This window comes from Amyelois transitella, chromosome 6 (genome assembly GCF_032362555.1).
Source record: "Amyelois transitella isolate CPQ chromosome 6, ilAmyTran1.1, whole genome shotgun sequence".
Classification (NCBI taxonomy): Eukaryota; Metazoa; Arthropoda; class Insecta; order Lepidoptera; family Pyralidae; genus Amyelois; species Amyelois transitella.
In genome coordinates, this window is record NC_083509.1 from 852899 (window position 1) to 874865 (window position 21967).

Consider the following 21967-nt stretch of genomic DNA (forward strand, 5'->3'; position numbering starts at 1 on the left):
TTCAATGCCTTCAAGACTGTTGGCTCTGTCAACACCGCGAAGGATACAGACGTGACTGTATGTATGTAAACTTGCCAACTAGGTATCAGCAGATTGGCCTGATGGTAAGCAAAATAAAAAGGTCTAAAATAGGTTTCAAGCTAAGCGAAGTTCCTGTCTGCTCCCGAAGGAAGCTAACATGATGACTTATAATGTATTATTCTTACCTGTTTTTAGATAATTAAATCTTCAATTACCAACTGTGCGAAGAAGTAAGTAGTTGAAACTTTTGATAAATTTATTTGATCACAATGAATAGAATATAAATTCTTACAAATGTAAAGCAAACAGTAAACTGAATGCAGAGAACTGTATATTTTATTTACTTTCCTTACTTAGGCACTATAATAGCTATACCTACGTAAAAGTAACGGGGTCTGATTCACAAGAAAGTGCTAATTCGTGTAATCGGTTGAACATACCAACTTTACGTAGGTATTGTGGTCGTTTGGTAGTCGTATCGATTCCCGTTGCTTCTAGCGGATGTAACAGTAGGTAGTTATTACAAAAAATAAATCGGTCTAATTGAGAACCTCCTCCTTTTTTGAAGTAGGTTAATTAAACTAGAGTACCTATGCTTGCGGCTTCGTCCGCCTTTAACGAGCTAAGTATCCCGATTCTACGGAATTTCGGGAAATCCTCCCATAATGAACACCTATACTAATTATCTACCTATACTTTTATGTAACTACTTCCTATTTAAATCTCTAAAACTTATTTTAGTTCGTCACTAAACTTGTATTATGACCTAGTAGCGTAAGTCTAGTAAGATAAATATGAATTGCTTTCTTATCTTACGGCGCATAGTCAAAGGACTTTAACTATCTTACTACGACCAACTTACCTAATACATATAGGCCTAGGACCATAACCTACACTATTATTATTAAATCTTATCGTACACTAATGTACCTATTTGTATAGAATATGATTAAACATACAAAACAAATATGCTTTGAATCAAGTAATGTTTTTAATGTGGTTTGAACTTTGAATAACCAATGTAAGAAGGAAAGGATCTGAGAAGACTCGGATCTATTTCGTTCCTAGCCAAAGATGATTGTATTTAAAAAATATGAGTTAATGTCAAAGTCAAAATACGATACGACGAAACGTCAGCCAACGGCGGACAAAAACAAATACACGTGAATTTGCTTCAAACGTAGCTTGAAATTATGAATATCAATCATTAATCTATTGAAGTTTTAGTTTATTTGACGCTACCGTTATCAAAAGTAAAGATACAATGTTCAAGATACCTGGTTGGGGCGATGATGTTCCTAATACTAATATTCAATTCGGCAAAACTACTAAAGTATGTTTCTTTACTTATTCAGATTTAGACTTGTACAATATTTATATGTATTAAAGTATTCCATTTCCTAAAATTGAAAAATTTGGCTATTAATTTGTTTGGTAATCTTAAGATTAAAACAGGAAAAAAAATAACCTCAAAAGATTTTGAACCATTGGCAAAAAAAATGATAATACCACACTTATTTACAGAAAAAGAAGAAAAATGGAGGTGTTTCGGAGACAGGTGCCAAGCACGTGAGTCCTCAAAAGACTAAACGACAAATGAATGACCAAACCAAGCCTTTAATTTCTAATGGAAACAGTATAAGACCGAATAACAAAAAGAAGAAACGAAAAGCAAAACCCGTTGTGTCCACTATTAATTCAGATATCCCAACATTTAAACCCGGGCAATTTGTACTGAACCCAAATAAAAGAAAACTTGAGAATGATTTCGTAAGTAATGTTGATGATTCTTTACCTAAAAGCAGTAAGAAGAAAAAACGAAAGAAATCCAGTAATAGCACAGTCAATACAAATGACACCAAAGTAGTTGAGAGTAATAAAAATGTAAAAACAGAAGGTAATAAAGAAATAGGAATTATACTTAATTCTAAAAAGGAAAAGATAAAGAAGATGTTAGCTCTAAGCAATAGAAATCCAATTGACGGCAGCAGTAACAGTAACAATTTGAGACAAAGGATGCTTGAAAAGTTAAAAGGTATTATTATTTATTGTTTACAGCTTTAAAAATAAAAGTTAAATTATTCAACAAAAGCTTCCGAAAGGAACTAAGCTATTAACTTTGCATATTGATTTACAGGAATAATGGATTGATTTTTGTGTTATAGCGGCCCAATTTAGATATTTAAATGAGAAGTTGTACACTTCATCTGGAGCAGAAGCCAAGCAGCTGTTCCAGAACGACCCGGAAGCCTTCCAGACTTACCACCAAGGGTACCAACAACAGCTCAAGAAGTGGCCTGTCAATCCGTTGGACTTGATCGTAAAGAGGATTATGAAGATGTATGTATTGGAAGATTTTTGCTTAATAGTTGATTTTAACAAGTCATTTCATGACTAAGAGATGAATTGAATCTCAATTCTTTCATTAAGCCAAATAGCTGAGGGAGCCTATCAGTCTTTTCAAGACCGTTGGCTCTGTCTACCCCTCAAGGGATATAGACGTGACCACATGTATGTATGTATGTATGAGATGAATTGAAGGGATAGTAGGGGCTAGGCTGCATTTTGTAGTAGTAAGTCTGAAAATACAGACATTAATCATGAGGCTCTTTTTACAAGGTTTAATTTCATCTCATAGTTATACTTGCAAATTATACATACATACTTATAATTATGTCTACATCCCTTGGTGGCGTCTGAAAAAAACCACATTCAGATTGAGATTCAAATAGTGAAAGGTTACCAGCCAGCCCCTAGCCTAAGAGAAGGAATTTATTAGACTATGCCTTATTTGCCTTTTACGAAATCCATGGGAAAAAGATGGAGTAGTCCTATACTTACTATCTAGAATTTGGCATACAAATCTTAACTTTTGATGTCATACATTACCATGGAATATTTTTATAAAATTTCTAAGCTATCCACAACGACTACCTGAAGTATTTAATTTTGCACAAATAAAGCCTCTGTTTTACACAGGCCCAAGACCCACACAATCGCGGACTTGGGCTGCGGTGAAGCGGCACTCTCAAAGCGAGTGCCTCACACCGTCCGTTCATTTGACCTGGTGGCCGCTGCCCCCGGAGTGGAAGTGTGCGACATGGCCCACACACCGTTGTTGAGTGAATCCATGGATGTTGCGGTGTATTGCTTGGCTTTGATGGGCACAGACCTTGCGCAGTACTTGGTGGAAGCTAATAGGATTTTGAAGGCTGGGTAAGTTTATCAAATCTTTTATTTGATGAATTTAACCAAGCCATTGATTGATTAAATCAATATATGATAAGTTGTAACTTGCATGCGATTTTCATATGCTGGAATAATGATGAGTTGTAAATTATAGTCTTTGTATTATTCTAATGTAACATACATTCATACATGCATATGGTCACGTCTATATCCCTTGCAGGGTAGACAAAACCAACAGTCTTGAAAAGACTGAACAGACAGCTAAACGTGGCCAACGTTTAGCTATTTGGCTTAGTGATAGAATTGAGATTCAAATAGTGACAGGTTGTTAGCCCATCGCCTTAAAAAGAATCCCAAGTTTGTAAGCCTATCCCTTGGTCGCCTTTTACGACATCCATGGGAAAGAGATGAAGTGGTCCTATAACCACGCGGCACTGCCGGGAACCACACGGCATTCTAATGTTTATATTATAGTAATAATTAATATTATATAAAGTCAATATCCTATTTATTGTTACAGGGGTTATAGTTATATATCGTTATTCAATTGCATAATTAGTTTTTCAATAAAAGGGTAGGTACCAAAATTACTCATAAAGCAGATTTATATGGTAACTATAACTTGTGACTTCACTATAATGTCATTAATTTCTTCAGATCAGTTGTAAATGTCTTTCTTTTTGTCAACAGCGGCATTCTTTTAATTGCGGAAGTCGAGAGTCGTTTCGATAAAGTGGAGTCGTTCACTGACGCCGTCCAACGCCTGGGCTTCAAGCTGAAGACCCTGGACAATCACCAGGTTTTCGTGTTCATGGAGTTTGCAAAGGTCACTCACGCGCCGGCCAAGAAGTCCAAACTGCCGGACGTGACGCTCAAACCTTGTTTGTATAAGAGGCGGTGAATTAAAGTGATATTTTGTTTAGTTATGTTTTTCACTGTTATGGAACATTACTTTCGGAGATAGGAATCGTTTTATGTAATAACTTTTGTAGAAAGACAACCCACCTCCAATCGATATCCTCCTTTTTTGAAGTCGGTTAAATTTATAAAACCTAAGTGTAACACTTTCCTGAAAACAGCATCTGAACTGTTTTGCTTTATATAAAGACGTGAAACGGGATAGCGATAATTTTCCGCGCGATATAGACAGTGTCGCGCGTGCCATGCTACGGGGCTGGAGTCCGCTTTCCGACATAATCAATACATACATACATATAGTCACGTCTTGCGGAGAAGACACGAGCCAACGGTCTTGAAAAGACTACTAGGCCACGTTCAGCTATTAGGCTTAATTGTAGAATTGAGATTCAAATAGTGACAGGTTGCTAGTCCATCGCCTAAAAAGAATCCCAAGTTTGTAAGCCTATCCCTTAGTCGCCTTTTACAACATCCATCTAAAAGAGATGGAGTGGTCCTTTGCTTTTTTGTATTGGTGCCGGGTACCACACGGCACGACATAATCAAGTTATCTATATTCTATATCTATATCAATATTAGTAATTTAGAATACTATTTCTGGGGAAGGTACTAATATGACATCACTACTGTCACACAACAGCTGTCAGTCATAGCGAACAAAATGACGCGCTCAGGCAATAGCAGCGAAGAATCTAAATTGCGCAAACGCAGATTTTACGAATTTGAGCATAAATACAACCTCCGACTCATCATCGTGTGTCGCGCGGTTCCCCACGCATAAAACGCTAGGTTTTATGCGTGGGGATTGGTGCTAGGAAGATCTTTGACGATTGTTGACGGTCGAGCCAAATCATCGCTCCCGCTACAAATAAAATACAATCAAATATATGTATAAAAAATATATTAACCACCTTCATTAAATTTCATTTACTTATTCCCTACTTTTTTGGCTTATAAACTCATTATTTCACTAACAAATATTTCATTTTTTTAAGATAGTACACTGAGATCTTCCATCACTTCTTCCGCTTCGGCGCGAAGATTTTCAACTTTTTCTATTAACATCATCTGTGAATTGACAAAACATATTGCTTAACACATTATTCTAGTCAAATTTTAAAGTCTAGCCCACTAGTCCCAATGAGTTGACAACTGAGACAAATTCGTTAGTGGCATTTGTCCCATGGGACTGGGACAGAAACGTCTCGCTTTTTACCGAATTTTACAAAACAGATAAAACTGGTTCAGAAAATTTATCTAATGGTTGTCTGATGTTTAATCTAATGTTTTTATTTTATGTATTTTAATGTCTTTATTTATGAAAATAAGATCTTTGTTCGATTTTAAGACATTACTTTAATAAAAAAAAATTACTACTATACTATTTTTCTACATACTCTAGCAGCACTGATGAGGTGGCTGGCCGCAGTTCTCGATAAATGGGAGACAGACGAACACAAATCGTCTGCGTTCGCCTTTGCCAAGTCTTCAATACGTTTGTAGCCAGCTCGCAACAGTTGCATCGCTCTAGCCTGTGGATTTATATAGAATAGAATAGAATAGATTTATTTTCAAAATTGGATACAAGGTATCACTTATTGACGTCACATAACTTAAATCTAATTATAACTACTACCGCTTCCAAAGCGCATGTGTAGAAGAAGCGGCGCGGCGGAACAAACTACACTGCAGCATTTTCATCGGACGTCAATTTACAAATATACATAGATGTCTTAAATCTAAATCGTGGACGAATGCACATTGTCTACATTAAATTATGTCAATACGAATGTTTCGTCAAATAAAATAAAATATGTACATACTGTACCAATTATGTCAAGATCATGTCAAAAATACACAAGCATTTAAGAGGCCATTATGTCAAGCTCGGGCCACACGTGTTTATCATTAATATAATCCTCCTATATATTTACTAGAGGCCGCCCGCGACTTCGTCCGCGTCGAATCAATCCCGCGGGAACTCCGGGATAAAGAGTAGCCTATATGTTATTCTGGGTCTTCAGCTACCTACATACCAAATTTCATCGTAATCGGTTCAGTAGTTTTTCCGTGAAAGAGTAACAAACATCCATACTGACACACTCACAAACTTTCGCATTTATAATATTAGTAGGATATATGTCACCGGAAAATAACAAGAACCGCAAGTTTATAAATTTCCTAGGAAGTTTATAAACCGTGCCGTGTGGTTCCCGACACCAGTACAAAAAAGAATAGAACCACTCCATCTCTTTCCCATGGATGTCGAAAAAAGGTGACTTAGGGATAGACTTACAAACTTGGGATTCTTTTTTTAGGCAATTGGCTAGCATCCTGTCACTGTTTGAATCCCAATTATATCATCAAGCCAAACAGTTGAACGTGGCCTATCTGTCTTTTAAAGACTGTTGGCTTCGTCTACCCTGCAAAGTATAAAGGAGTAACTATTAAATGTAAAGTACCTTCCTGACGGCGGGCAGCTCCATCAGCGCGATCAGCTCGGGCTGCCACGGCTGCAGGCGCGGCGCCAGCTCCGCCAGCAGCGCGCGCCACCAGCACAGCGCCGGCAGCGCGCCGCACAGGCGGACCGCGCTGTTGCAGAGCGACAGCGCGCCGCTCAGGAGCGACTGCACCGCGCCGCGAGATATGTTGTATCTGACAGACAACGAAGTTTCAAAAGCAGTTTCAAACAGCGCGCCGCACAGGCGGACCGCGCTGTTACAGAGCGACAGCGCGCCGCTCAGGAGCGACTGCACCGCGCCGCGAGATATGTTGTATCTGACAGACAACGAAGTTTCAAAAGCAGTTTCAAACAGCGCGCCGCACAGGCGGACCGCGCTGTTACAGAGCGACAGCGCGCCGCTCAGGAGCGACTGCACCGCGCCGCGAGATATGTTGTATCTGACAGACAACGAAGTTTCAAAAGCAGTTTCAAACAGCGCGCCGCACAGGCGGACCGCGCTGTTACAGAGCGACAGCGCGCCGCTCAGGAGCGACTGCACCGCGCCGCGAGATATGTTGTATCTGACAGACAACGAAGTTTCAAAAGCAGTTTCAAACAGCGCGCCGCACAGGCGGACCGCGCTGTTACAGAGCGACAGCGCGCCGCTCAGGAGCGACTGCACCGCGCCGCGAGATATGTTGTATCTGACAGACAACGAAGTTTCAAAAGCAGTTTCAAACAGCGCGCCGCACAGGCGGACCGCGCTGTTACAGAGCGACAGCGCGCCGCTCAGGAGCGACTGCACCGCGCCGCGAGATATGTTGTATCTGACAGACAACGAAGTTTCAAAAGCAGTTTCAAACAGCGCGCCGCACAGGCGGACCGCGCTGTTACAGAGCGACAGCGCGCCGCTCAGGAGCGACTGCACCGCGCCGCGAGATATGTTGTATCTGACAGACAACGAAGTTTCAAAAGCAGTTTCAAACAGCGCGCCGCACAGGCGGACCGCGCTGTTACAGAGCGACAGCGCGCCGCTCAGGAGCGACTGCACCGCGCCGCGAGATATGTTGTATCTGACAGACAACGAAGTTTCAAAAGCAGTTTCAAACAGCGCGCCGCACAGGCGGACCGCGCTGTTACAGAGCGACAGCGCGCCGCTCAGGAGCGACTGCACCGCGCCGCGAGATATGTTGTATCTGACAGACAACGAAGTTTCAAAAGCAGTTTCAAACAGCGCGCCGCACAGGCGGACCGCGCTGTTACAGAGCGACAGCGCGCCGCTCAGGAGCGACTGCACCGCGCCGCGAGATATGTTGTATCTGACAGACAACGAAGTTTCAAAAGCAGTTTCAAACAGCGCGCCGCACAGGCGGACCGCGCTGTTACAGAGCGACAGCGCGCCGCTCAGGAGCGACTGCACCGCGCCGCGAGATATGTTGTATCTGACAGACAACGAAGTTTCAAAAGCAGTTTCAAACAGCGCGCCGCACAGGCGGACCGCGCTGTTACAGAGCGACAGCGCGCCGCTCAGGAGCGACTGCACCGCGCCGCGAGATATGTTGTATCTGACAGACAACGAAGTTTCAAAAGCAGTTTCAAACAGCGCGCCGCACAGGCGGACCGCGCTGTTACAGAGCGACAGCGCGCCGCTCAGGAGCGACTGCACCGCGCCGCGAGATATGTTGTATCTGACAGACAACGAAGTTTCAAAAGCAGTTTCAAACAGCGCGCCGCACAGGCGGACCGCGCTGTTACAGAGCGACAGCGCGCCGCTCAGGAGCGACTGCACCGCGCCGCGAGATATGTTGTATCTGACAGACAACGAAGTTTCAAAAGCAGTTTCAAACAGCGCGCCGCACAGGCGGACCGCGCTGTTACAGAGCGACAGCGCGCCGCTCAGGAGCGACTGCACCGCGCCGCGAGATATGTTGTATCTGACAGACAACGAAGTTTCAAAAGCAGTTTCAAACAGCGCGCCGCACAGGCGGACCGCGCTGTTACAGAGCGACAGCGCGCCGCTCAGGAGCGACTGCACCGCGCCGCGAGATATGTTGTATCTGACAGACAACGAAGTTTCAAAAGCAGTTTCAAACAGCGCGCCGCACAGGCGGACCGCGCTGTTACAGAGCGACAGCGCGCCGCTCAGGAGCGACTGCACCGCGCCGCGAGATATGTTGTATCTGACAGACAACGAAGTTTCAAAAGCAGTTTCAAACAGCGCGCCGCACAGGCGGACCGCGCTGTTACAGAGCGACAGCGCGCTGCTCAGGAGCGACTGCACCGCGCCGCGCGATATGTTGTATCTGACAGACAACGAAAAGTTTCAAATGTTCAATTTGAACCAGTACATACTGAGATTAGCGCGTTCAAACAAACAAACTCTTCAGCTTTATAATATACATACATACATACATATGGTCACGTCTATATCCCTTGCGGGGTAGACAGAGCCAACAGTCTTGAAAAGACTGAATGGGCACGTACAGCTATTTGGCTTAACGATAGAATTGAGATTCAACTAGTGACAGGTTGCTAGCCCATCGCCTAAAAAAGAATCCCAAGTTTGTAAGCCTATCCCTTAGTCGCCTTTTACGACATCCATGGGAAAGATTTTGAGTGGTCCTATTCTTTTTTGTATTGGTGCCAGGAGCCACACGACACATCTTAATAATATAAGTATAGAAACTTACTTATCAGCGACTACATGTGAAGGCACCTGATTCAAGAGATCACGCAGCATCAGAGCCAAGTAGAAACGGCGCAGCACCAACTCGGAAACGTTCTGAAGGGAAATATTTTTTTTTTTTACTATACCACGATGACGGTGAAATGGTTCTGTTAATTCAAACTACATTTACATATATTCATAGGTATCTGGTTCATATCCGGTTCGAAGGACCAATTAATATAACTCTGCACTCAATCTCTAGTGGACAGATACTGAAGTTTTGAGCCAGTATCCTGACAGAGATCAAAGTCCTCCTACTACTACTAAACCTATTTATACCCAACTCCAAAAAAGATGGATTCTCAATCGGCCCGTATTATAATGTGCATGGAACTTAAAAAATCACATAAATATAACATTTTATCAAAAAAGTTGTGAAACTACATACATACATATAGTCACGTCTATCTACCTTGCGAGGTTGTCAGAGCCAACAGCCTGAAGAAGACTGAACGTTCTACTGTAAGGCTTCACGATGGAATTAAGATTCAATTAGTGACAAGTTGCTAGCCCATCGTCTACAAGAGTAATCTCAAGTTTATAGGCCAATCCCTTACTTACTTACCTCTCTAAGTGTACCCCTAGACCACAGAAGGAATCTTCATTTCAAATTTCTACAGCAGTTTTGGCTATGCGTTGTCTATCATTTATTTATTCCGTAACGTATAAAAAAAAGTGCCGTGTGGTTCCCGGCACCATTACAAAAAAGCATAGGACCACTCCATCTCTTTCCCATGGATGTCGTAAAAGGCGACTAGGGGATAGGTTTATAAACTTAGGATTCCTCTTTTAGGCGATGGGCTAGCAACCTGTCACTATTTGAATCTCAGTTCTATCATTAAGCCAAATAGCTGAACGTGGCCATTCAGTCTTTTCAAGACTGTTGGCTCTGTCTACCCCGCAAGGGATATAGACGTGACCATATGTATGTATGTATAAAAACAGAGAGAGAAGAAACATATCAACTCACAGTAATGGGTTTCCCGGTCATCATTCTGACTGCATTCATCTCTGTAATGCCTAATGTCTTGGCCGTTTGCAGTCCTTCCTCGTCCAAGTTGCAGTACTGAAATATTAATATAATTTACATATTTGCTTATCTTTATATTCTTTAGTGATGCTTGATTACAAGGATTTAAAAATACATACATATAATTACGTCTATATCCCTTGCGGGGTAGATAGACTTGACAGTCTAGAAAAAACTGATAGGCCGCATTCAACTTTTTAGCTTAATGTTAGAATTGAGATTCAAATAGTAACAGGTTGCTAGCCCATCGCCTTAATTAAGAATCCCAAGTTTATAAGCCTATCCTTTAGTCACTTTTTATAACACATCCACGGGAAACAAGTGGAATGACCCTATTATTTTTTTATTTATATATAACTATACACTTTGTATAACTATACACTGTGCCGTGTGGTTCACGGCACCAATACAAAAAAAGAATAGGACCGCTCCATCTCTTTCCCATGGATGTCGCAAAAGGCGACTAAGGGATAGGCTTGCAAACTTGGGATCCCTTTTAGGCGATGGGCTAGCAACCTGTCACTATTTGAATCTCAATTCTATCATTTTCAAGACTGTTGGCTCTGTCTACCCCGCAAGGGATATAGACGTGAACGTATGCATGCATAACTATACACACGGATTTCTCAAATCCACGGACCTGAAAACAATTTGTCTTGGGAAACTGCCTGGGCGTTTCTTATCTCTAACTCAAGGTTCGAAGCACTTACCAGCGAGTAGTAGTGCCTGTAGTCGGGGCTGACGGGCGCGTCGTGCGGAGTCAGCACGAACAGCAGGTGCAGGCTGCCGAGCAACACCACGCCCCGGGAGGCCGCCTGCAGCTCCTCCACCAGCTGCTTGGCTACTGGCAGCTCTAAACCTCCTGGATAATGTAAAAAAAAAAAAAAAATTAATATAATTAATTGTGCCGTGTGGTTCCCGGCACCAATAAAAAGAAGAATAGGACCACTCCATCTCTTTCCCATGGACGTCGTAAAAGGCGACTAAGGGATAGGCTTACAAACTTGGGATTCTTTTTTTAGGCGACAGGCTAGCAACCTGTCACTATTTGAATCTCAATTATATCATTAAACCAAATAGCTGAATGTGGCCTTTCAGTCTTTTCAAGACTGTTGGCTCTGTCTACCCCGTAAGGGATATAGACGTGATGATATGTATGTATGTATTATTAATTAATTAGATATTTAAAAAAATTAACTACGAACCTCTCGAAAATCACTTAAAAAATGTCAACCGGTAACAAACTGCACTGCAGCATTTTCTTCAATAAAGCGTCACGACTATGAGAAATGAAAGAGGTACAGATTCCAAATTCAAATGTTTAATTTTTTTTTAACTTATGGCAAGATATTCGAAATACGAGTCACTAGGTATACAAAGTAGGTAGATCTATTCGGAAGGCGCCTAATAGATTTGCATTCAGGGAGCAAGTCCACGATCTTCTTTTTGACCAGTAGATTTCCTTAAACTTTACACAATCATCCAATGTATGTAGTATATGTATGTTTATTTTATATGGAGTATATATATATATATATATAGTCATACTTATGTTTGTAATATATTATATGCAAGTGTATTAAGTAACCTATTATTATTTATATTTATATAATTTTTTTTTTTACCGTTATCGCACTACCCGTACTTCCATCTCAGTTTGGTCCAAAGGTTCGACTGGCAGAGAATGCCTTGTGGCATTAAGTCCACCTGTTGTACATTTTACGTGCATGAAGTTTAAATAAATAAATAAATAAATAAATTACAATTTAAGGGAGATAGTATTCTAAATTCAAACGATTTTTATTTCTGACGAAATAAGACTTACATTTATAGCCAGTCTCATTGCTCAAAATATAAATCACTCGTTGGAGCAATTTAGATTAGGTATGGACAGATTCCAAATTTAAATAAAAATAGTTTTTTTTTTTATTATCAGACATGTACCTATATCAAACGCTTAAATTGAGCATCCTTTGATGAATGAATGAAAATGGGAAGATTGAATGAATGAACGGCCACTGTGGCGCAGCGGTAGTGCGCTTGTCTGTGTCACCGGAGGTCCCGGGTTCGAATCCCGGCCAGGGCATGATGAGAAACGAACTTTCTCTGATTGGCCTGGGTCTTGGATGTTTATCTATATAAGTATTTATTATGAAATATAGTATCGTTGAGTTAGTAACTCGTAACACAAGTCTCGAACTTACTTCGAGGCTAACCCAATTTGTGTTATTTGTCCCGTATATATTTATTTATTTATGAAAAGTTACCTATAATGGCAGCTCGTCCCAGTTCGCTGACGGTGAGCGGCGCGTGCTCGCTAGCCGGCGACACTTCCAGCGCGCCGCATTGCACGAGAGAGCGGAGGGACGCGTCGCATTCTTCTTTTATATTTATTTCTGGACTGCGAGATTTAAAATTATTAATTATTATTGGTGTCCATTGCTCAGAAAAATTTAACGCAAATTGTGAAAAAAAAAAACTTTACATTCGTTTTACACTCATTACATTCGAAGCAGGGGAACCCAACTCGTATTGGATCGATCATGGTTACACATACTCCTCCGAAACGGCTTGACCGATTCTCATGAAATTTTGTGAGCATATTGAGTAGGTCTGAGAATCGGCCAACATCTATTTTTCATACCCCTCAGTGTTGTCCACTCTTAACATTATTTTTAACTAGAAATAACTTAAAACTTATTCATATGGCTAAACAACGTCTACCGGGACAGCTAATGTAGTTATAAATAAATACGCACTCGAGAGCCAGGAAGGTGGTGCGCATGAGTTCCTCGGTTTTTAACAAGAAATAACTTAAAAATTATTTTACGGCAAAACAAAGGTTTACCGGGACATCTAATGTAGTTATAAATAAATACGCACTCGAGAGCCAAGAAGGTGGTGCGCATGAGTTCTTCGGTTTTTATCAAGAAATAACAAAAATTATTTTACATCAAAACAAAGGTTTACCGGGACAGCTAGTTTAATTATAAATACGCACTCGAGAGCCAGGAAGGTGGTGCGCATGAGTTCTTCGGTTTTTAACAAGAAATTACTTAAAAATATTTTACGGCAACACAAAGGTTTACCGGGACATCTAATGTAGTTATAAATAAATACGCACTCGAGAGCCAGGAAGGTGGTGGCCATCAGCTCCTCGGCCTGGGCCCTGGTAAAACTTATTCATATGGCAAAACAAAGGTCTACCGGGACATCTAATGTAGTTATAAATAAATACGCACTCGAGAGCCAGGAAGGTGGTGGCCATCAGCTCCTCGGCCTTGGCCCTGGTAAAACTTATTCATATGGCAAAACAACGTCTACCGGGACATCTAGTTTAATTATAAATACGCACTCGAGGGCCAGGAAGGTGGTGGCCATCAGCTCCTCGGCCTTGGCCCTGGTAAAACTTATTCATATGGCAAAACAACGTCTACCGGGACATCTAGTTTAATTATAAATACGCACTCGAGGGCCAGGAAGGTGGTGGCCATCAGCTCCTCGGCCTTGGCCCTGGTAAAACTTATTCATATGGCAAAACAACGTCTACCGGGACATCTAGTTTAATTATAAATACGCACTCGAGGGCCAGGAAGGTGGTGGCCATCAGCTCCTCGGCCTTGGCCCTGGTAAAACTTATTCATATGGCAAAACAACGTCTACCGGGACATCTAGTTTAATTATAAATACGCACTCGAGGGCCAGGAAGGTGGTGGCCATCAGCTCCTCGGCCTTGGCCCTGGTAAAACTTATTCATATGGCAAAACAACGTCTACCGGGACATCTAGTTTAATTATAAATACGTACTCGAGAGCCAGGAAGGTGGTGGCCATCAGTTCCTCGGCCTCAGCCCTGGTGCCGGCCAGCCGCAGCGCCGCCGCGCTCAGCAGCAGCGCGGGCGGCCGCAGCCGGCTGCGGGCGGCGCGCAGCGGCCCGGCGAGGACGGTGCGCAGCGCGGGCCACTCGGACGCGCTGCAGATTATTATGCTCTCACCTGTATCATATATATTCTGTTCAATTTGTTTCCTTGTTAGACTTAGAAGGAAAAATTATTGGAAAGAGAGGATAAAATGGTTATTACACATACATACATACATATGGTCACGTCTATATCCCTTGCGGGGTAGACAGGGCCAATAGTCTTGCAAAGACTGACAGGCCACGTTCAACTATTTGGCTTAATGATAGAATTGAAATTCAAATGATGACCGGTTGCTAGCCCATCGCCCGAAAAAATAATCCCAAGTCTGTAAGCCTATCCCTTAGTCGCATCAATGGGAAAGAGATGGAGTGGCCCTATTCTTTTTTGTATCAGTGCCGGGAACCACACGGCAGTCCTTTAATTTATTGATAATTCTATCCCTACAACTTCCATGAAAACGTTTTAGTAGTCCCATAATTGTTTTTTAATCAGTACCTCGAACAACACAACAATAAATTCTACAAAAATGATCAAGAGCTTCACATCACCCGCATCAGAGACGCCTGCGCGGCCCGCGCGGCCCGCCATCTGGCGGTAGGCGGCCAGCGACAGCGGCTCGCGGCCCACGCGCGGCGCGCGCACGATCACACGCCGCGCGGGTAGGTTCACGCCCGCCGCCAGTGTGGAAGTGCAGCACAGCACTGACACCACTCCGGACCTCACGAGAAGTAATTTAAAGTTCGATCAATGCGTAGAACAGAACAATGACAGCCTTTATTAGAAACTAGCTGTGCCCGCGACTTTGTCCGTGTGGAATAGTTTTTTTTTTCATATTTTTCCTTTATTCCTTCGCTGCTGATGGTTGCAGCGTGATGTTATATAGTCTAAAGCCTTACTCGATAAATGATACTTTTAACACAAAAAGAATTTTTCAATTCGAACCAGTAGTTCCTGAGATTAGCGCGTTCAAACAAACAAACTCTTCAGCTTTATAATATTAGTATAGATAGTTTTACAAAGTTTAAAAGAGCTTGGGTATAGCTATAGCCACGAGATCCAGCAACTAGTCGCCAGAGGGTAGTAATAAAAGTAATTTTTGTGCAATTTCTGATACCTAAGTCAAATATGCGAAGTAGACGTTGCAACTTACTGGGCAAAATATATACCTATCTAAGTTTGAACCCATTCACCTGAACTTTAATTACCTGAAAGCAGTCTCCAGCAGCGCCCTCTCATCGGCCGCCAGCCCCGCGTGGTGGAACCCCACTCCGAACCTCACAGCGCGGGTCAGAGCCGAACTAGCGCCCTCACCCACTAACGCGGCCTCTAACGCTTGCCGCTCTACAGTGCGGTGAGACGTCATCTCTCTAAAAGTTAGAACAATTAACATGACAACCATAAATCAACATACACATACATAAAATCACGCCTCTTTCCCGGAGGGGTAGGCAGAGACTACCTCTTTCCACTTGCCACGATCTCTGCATATTTCCTTCGCTTCATCCACATTCATAACTCTCTAAAATTCATAAATCAACATCATTATAATTAACTGTTGTTCTAATTGAATTTTAACACGATTCAGGAATAGGCATTTCAGATAACTGCGTGGAGTTAATGACGTACAATTTTTATTGCTACTATGTAAATTTCTATGCAATAAAGATATTACAAACAAACCAACAAACACCAGCCAGACAAGGAAACTTGATCAATTTCGATCATGGTCACACAAATCTCTTCCTCATGGATGTCGTAAAAGGCGACTAAGGGATAGGCTTATAAACTTGGGATTCTTTTTTTAGGCGACTGGTTAGCAACCTGTCACTATTTGAATCTCAATTCTTTCATTAAGCCAAACAGCTGAACGTGGCCTATCAGTCTTTTTAAGACTGTTGGCTCTGTCTACCCCGCAAGGGATATAGGCGTGATTATACATACATAATGTTACACAAATCGCGAAAGGAAAGTAGCCTCTAAAGTTTTTATCAGAACAAAAAGATGACAACATCATCAATATAATTTGGTTAGTTCTTCTTCTTGATCGCGTTCTTCATAACTAAAGGTCAAACCTCATATACATATTCGACAATTATTAAGCGATTTCGACAATTATTAAGCGATATGTAGTATCCTATAATAATTTTGAATTTGAATATAAGGCATTTCTTGGTGTATCTAAGGAGTTTAGCTGTTAATGAGTGAAGGAGACAGCAATACAGCTAACCTCCTCTGCAGCTTGCATAGCAAGGAGGCGACGTTCTCGCAGTTCCGCTTGGTGGGGCAGAACACCAGGCAGGACGCCTGAGGCACCACCTCCGACACTAGGCCTCCCAGCCAGTCGGGGTCTAACGCTGTAGCTGCTGGCACATACTGAAACCATAAATTTAAATCTACATACATATGATCACGTCTATATCCCTAGCGGGCTAGACAGAGCCACCAGTCTTGAAAAGACTGTAAGGCCACGTTCAGCTGTTCGGCTTAATGATAGAATTGAGATTCAAATAGTGACAGGTTGCTAGCCCATCGCTTAAAGGAAGAATCCCAAGTTTATAAACCAATCACTTTGTCGCCTTTTACGACATCCGTGGGGTAGAGATGGAGTAGACCTATTATTTTTTCTATTGGTGCCGGAAACCACACGGCAAAACTTTCGTAAACGTTGCTAAAAATGAAGATAATATTTCTCTCTCTCCCAATTACAAAGGCAACAGACCTTTTCTAAATGCTGAAGTTCAACGCCAATAAATTATTATACAAAATATGTGATACTTTTTATACCAGTTCACAAAAGATTTGGCACACTTGAAGCTGTCAACTGTTATCTTAAACAATTTTTCAGTTTAGTTCAACAATGATTAATATCACCACTGTTAGGGCGTTTCTCATGTTGAAGAAGAAAATGCTGCAGTGCAGTTTGTTACCGCTTCTTCTGCACTGACGCCTTGGAAGCGGCAGTAAACTTAGTTTTAAGTAATTTATTTGACGTCAACCAATGTTGTTAAACCATACGTTTTGACAATTATTAAGCGATATGAGTATCCTATAATAATGAATAAAAATTTTGAATTTGAAGAGCAGGGTTTTTTAGTAACAAAATCAATCTAAACACACAAATTCAATAGTCAGAACTCACATCATAAGCCAGCTGCCTCTCCGGCACCAGCTCCATGCCGCCCCCCCACTCGATCCTGTACAGCATGTCCCCCAACTTGACGTACTCTGTCAGCTCCACAGGCCTGAACTCCCGTTGGAAGACGTCAGCGCGGAGGAACTTCGCCACTGAAGGCAAGTTGCCTATTGTGGCACTCATTCCCACTATTTGAATGCCTTCTGGTTATAGGAGAATAAGAAGAAGTATTTGAATAATCTTTGTTTAAGTACACCCGATTGATGGATTCACAAAATAACAATTAGGTATATATAACTCTGAGATTTTTTTTTATTGAACCTCTAAATGTACATCAATATTGAAGACTGAGAAGGTGTTTGTTATAAATATACGATTATATATTCGGGCTCTTGAGAGCTTGAGTCTTTAGTTTAGGTATATTATTATTTTTTTTACTGTAATATGTAAACATTTGTAGAGTATTGTAAGGGACCTAAACATGGGAGAACCAAAATTTGATCCTTGAGGGACACCAAATTGGGATTATTATATCGCTGGGCAAGAGTACTTACTATTGGCAAAAATGACAGTCGTGAGCAATGTCTCCAAGGTTCCACCTCGTCCAGGCTCCCCTATGAGATGCAGCTCATCAACCTAAAAATAAAAATGTTTATAGGACAAAAATATGTGACAAAGTTCTAAAGTGCCGTGTGGTTCCCGGCTCCAGTACAAAAAAGAATAGGACCACTCCATCTCTTTCCCATGGATGTCGTAAAAAGGATAGGCTTATAAAATGGCGAATCTTTTTTTAAGCGATGGGCTAGCAATCTGTCACTATTTGAATCTCAATTCTATCTTTAATACCCCCATACTACAGTACTACATTATAACCATACATCTGAACATGGCCTTTCATTCCTTTCAAGACAGCCAACTTTATCCACTCTGTAAGACATAATTAGTATATATGTATGTACCACAATAAGGCCAATCTCTTGCAAGCGATCCAACTCAATGAGGCTCCGAACTAACGCGAGTCCTTTCTCTATAGTAGCGATGTAGATGCTATTTTTTCTTCTCCTCTTCTTGGGGGGAATGTGGCCTTTACCCCCTGTGTATTCCTCGACTAAAAATTCAAGTTTCACTGCAAATGGAGACAATGCCCAAATCTGGAACAGAAAAAAATCTCAAATCTGCCTGGTAAGTAAGATGAGCAAATAATGCCCATTCACTCACAAATATCGGGGAGGGAATTCCAAATCACACTATTATGTTATTATCATATTTATGTAAACACAAAATTTAAATCATGTAAAAACTCAACAGTTCAAAAAACAGTCATTTTTGTCATTCTTGTTCATAAATACTATTATAACCTTTTACCTTTTCTTGTACAATAGCAACAAAAGGAAGAATAAACAGTGCATTCTTTTTCCTATTGAGAACTTCATTCAGCATCAGCACCTCAGCCACGAGGGTTTTACCCCCGCTCGTGGGTAACGCATAGATGAGGTTACGTCTTTCCTTGATGGCGTCTAGATTCAGGCATTCTTCTTGCCAGTCTGTTACAGAGAAGTAATTTTTATATTTTTAAGGGGACAAATAAAACAGATTGAATTAGCCTCAAGGTAAGTTTGAGCCTTGTGTTACTAACTTATTGATTTGTTTTTCAGGATTCAGGATTCAAACCTGGGACCTATTGTGTTACAGATGGGTGCACTTCTGTTGCACCACAGAGGCCGTTATTATGCTTTTTATAAGCGATTGATACAATAACTGAGGAGAAAGCTAAAAATAGCAGATTTATTTTGAGTGAACTAAACTTACCATAAAATTTCTCAATATTCCTGAAAGTTTTGAATAAACTTTTTGTTATCAATGGCAAACCATAAAATGTGTCCCCGTCACACAGTTTCTGATCTATCCTTCCATGTTTGTTTACTTCATTTGATTTGCATTTCTCTTCAACTAATATACCACTTTCTTTGATATCTAATAAAAATGAATCCTTTGTCTCAAACAGAGAACTTTTGTCAACCTTATTATCTATATCACATATTGATTTATTCACTAAGTCAAATGTTTCCTCTATATCCTTAAAATGATTTTGACAGTTTGAAGACACAAGTTTATCGTGACTAGATTTTATTTCTAATTCTGAACAAAACATATCATCCGATAAATCATCTTCAGTGATGGTGTCGTGTAACACATTGTTCTTTTTACGAAAATTTGTCAATGCTAATGATTCCCAATTCTCAACATCTTTCATGATTGAGCCCTCGATACCAGGAGAACATGGAATGCTTGTAGGTTCGGATTCGTTCAAGTACTCTACCTGATTGCACGGCAGAGGCGGAGATTCACATCTACCCGAGGAGCTGATCACAGTTGACGATATCTGACGGTGAATAGGACTGTGGTTTACGATATCTCTTGAGCACAATACCCTGCTTGTACCCAATCGTCTTCGTTTCGGTGTGGAAGTATTATCAACATCAAATTTGTTATACGAATTCATTTTATTTTTACAATATAATATACCTAGTGAAATTGTTACTTAATTTCATTATATAAGTACCTAATTTAAACGACACGCCACAAATCTATTATAATTAATTTCATATATTTTAATTAAATTAAATCAAATGTTTTGGTGTTTACAAACTTTCAAATACCGTACATACATGTGATATGGCAAATAATCCCGTTAAGACAGTGACAATGACATTTGAGTGACAAATGAGCCTCAGGGAGAGAACATTGATTTATAGATCCATATTTTAAAATTAGTGTTAACTAGTTTACAGTATTTTACCCTATTTGCGAACTCTTTATTACCCTGCGTTAATGCATGACATGTGCTGCTTATGTTCAGACCTAGAGATAAGCTAGACTTTCAGCAAGTAAAAACTTCTAAACGTTTCAATAATTGATTATAATCATCACTAGGTACACATTTATATTCCAAATCTAAGTTTGGATACTTGTGGTACATTATTGAAGTAAATGCTGCAGCGTAGTTTGTTACCGCTTCTTCTGCACTGCACACAAGTTGTTTAAAGTAATTTATTTGAGGTCAACCAATGTTATCAAACCAAAAGATATAACAATTAGATATTAAGTGATGTTTGAAATGTCCCTTAATAATGAATTAATATGTTGAATTTGACTCGTACCTGTGTTGGCGCTGTGTTTTGCTTACCATTTAGTCTATCTAATCTTTCTCCTTAGAGTCGACTAGCAACTAAAAGCTTATAGGTACAGGTAATATGTACCTACTTATGTAGTATGTATTATCTTTATGAGATGGCTTATAAAGATACATATAGTCACGTCTATATCCCTTGCGGGTAAAAAGCTAAAAGTCTCTAAAAGACTGAAAGGCCTCGTTCAGATAATATTTCATTAAGTTATAATATAATAGTATATTTTTATAGTACATGAGATTAGTATATTTTTGTTTTAAACGAATGAAATTAGCGGTCCGATTCTGAAGAAATTTTGGCACAGAGATAGAATAGACTTTCAGGAGGAACTAGGCTCCTTTTTCCAGGAAATTTTCACGGGAACGAAGCCCCGCGCAAAGCTAGTATTACTTTAAATAGGAACTTAGAAGATAATAATCGTATGGTTGGTCCCCCATAATATTATTAAATGATTACCATTACAAATATAGAATTATTACCTTCAAAGTGTCAGAATGGCGGGTGTACCTCACGTTACGGCCTTTTCCCCAACCAATAACTTTGGCAGCTGTGAATCAAAAAAGGTGAAACCACACACAAGAAAAAAAAAAATTGACAAGTGAAGAACCAGTGGAACATTCACCAGTGTCCAGCTAGAACGGGGTACCAGGCTACGGACTTGGAAAGGCGAAGAGAATCGGAAGTCTTCCCGAAACATACGTGAACGGGCGTTTTTCGGCGGATTGGTGAACTGCGGTGAAGGACTGCGATTGCCGACAGGTGAGGGACCTGTCCAGGGTGCTGCCTGCCGAAAATCACCGGAATCCGAAAGCGGGCTAGGCGTCCAGGACGGAAAATCCGGCTGGCCAATCAGCGGTTTTTCCCAGATTGCCGCTAAACTCCGGGGACCAACGTGACCGACCCACCGAAACCCGACGCCTTGGCTGGAAACAAGTCCATCGAGGCCCTGACCATCTTCCTGGGACAAGCCAACATCAGACAGTATCGAATTTTCGATCGATCATGGTAATCACATAAAATATGTGATTACCATGATCTTAGCTGGGTTAGATTCACCAATTCTCCACGTTCACGGAGTTAAGACAGGTCAAGGCGGTGACTTCGCCTTATTACCAAACTTACCACTTCTGAATTAGAATAACGTCCATAGGCATACAAATAGAATAGTAAACAATATCGTATGATACCCTGCACATTCAGGAACCTGGACGTGTAACCATGATCCGATGTAGGTTGGGTTTAGACGGGAACCGCTTCGTGTAAAAACCTGACTAAACCAACCTAACATTGTGATGATACACCCTTAAATCCCCCTCCAGAGGGGTAATGATGTAACCGGGTTTATTACGCCAGGAGGATGATGTTGATAATAGCGATTTTATTTACGTAGGG

At 41.0% G+C, this 21967-nt stretch overlaps 2 protein-coding genes across 3 annotated transcripts; one reads left to right on the top strand and one right to left on the bottom strand.

The window, feature by feature from the left end:
* The first annotated feature begins 1152 nt into the window (after nt 1-1152).
* On the top strand, nt 1153-4132 carry LOC106134854 (uncharacterized). The gene is made up of 5 exons (XM_013334996.2): nt 1153-1354; nt 1546-2056; nt 2187-2361; nt 3001-3237; nt 3901-4132. Exons 1-5 carry the CDS (start codon nt 1286-1288, stop codon nt 4109-4111), a joined length of 1203 nt encoding a protein of 400 aa, XP_013190450.1. The 5' UTR covers nt 1153-1285; the 3' UTR covers nt 4112-4132.
* An 872-nt stretch (nt 4133-5004) lies between these two features.
* LOC106141118 (helicase POLQ-like) lies at nt 5005-20939 on the bottom strand. Of its 2 annotated transcripts, none has more exons than XM_060944585.1 (16): nt 19194-20939; nt 18750-18928; nt 18344-18535; nt 17939-18020; nt 17391-17587; nt 16479-16624; nt 15457-15618; nt 14800-14969; nt 14137-14323; nt 12597-12730; nt 11040-11191; nt 10270-10365; nt 9262-9353; nt 6591-8874; nt 5526-5660; nt 5005-5196 (listed from the first exon to the last, which is right to left on the bottom strand). In XM_060944585.1, the coding sequence occupies exons 1-16, from the start codon at nt 19885-19887 to the stop codon at nt 5119-5121; spliced, it is 4980 nt and encodes a 1659-aa protein (XP_060800568.1). In that variant the 5' UTR covers nt 19888-20939; the 3' UTR covers nt 5005-5118. The 2 variants fall into 2 exon arrangements, with proteins under 2 accessions (XP_060800568.1, XP_060800569.1); XM_060944586.1 differs by having other exon boundaries at nt 6591-8751; nt 19194-20938.
* Nucleotides 20940-21967: the final 1028 nt, after the last annotated feature.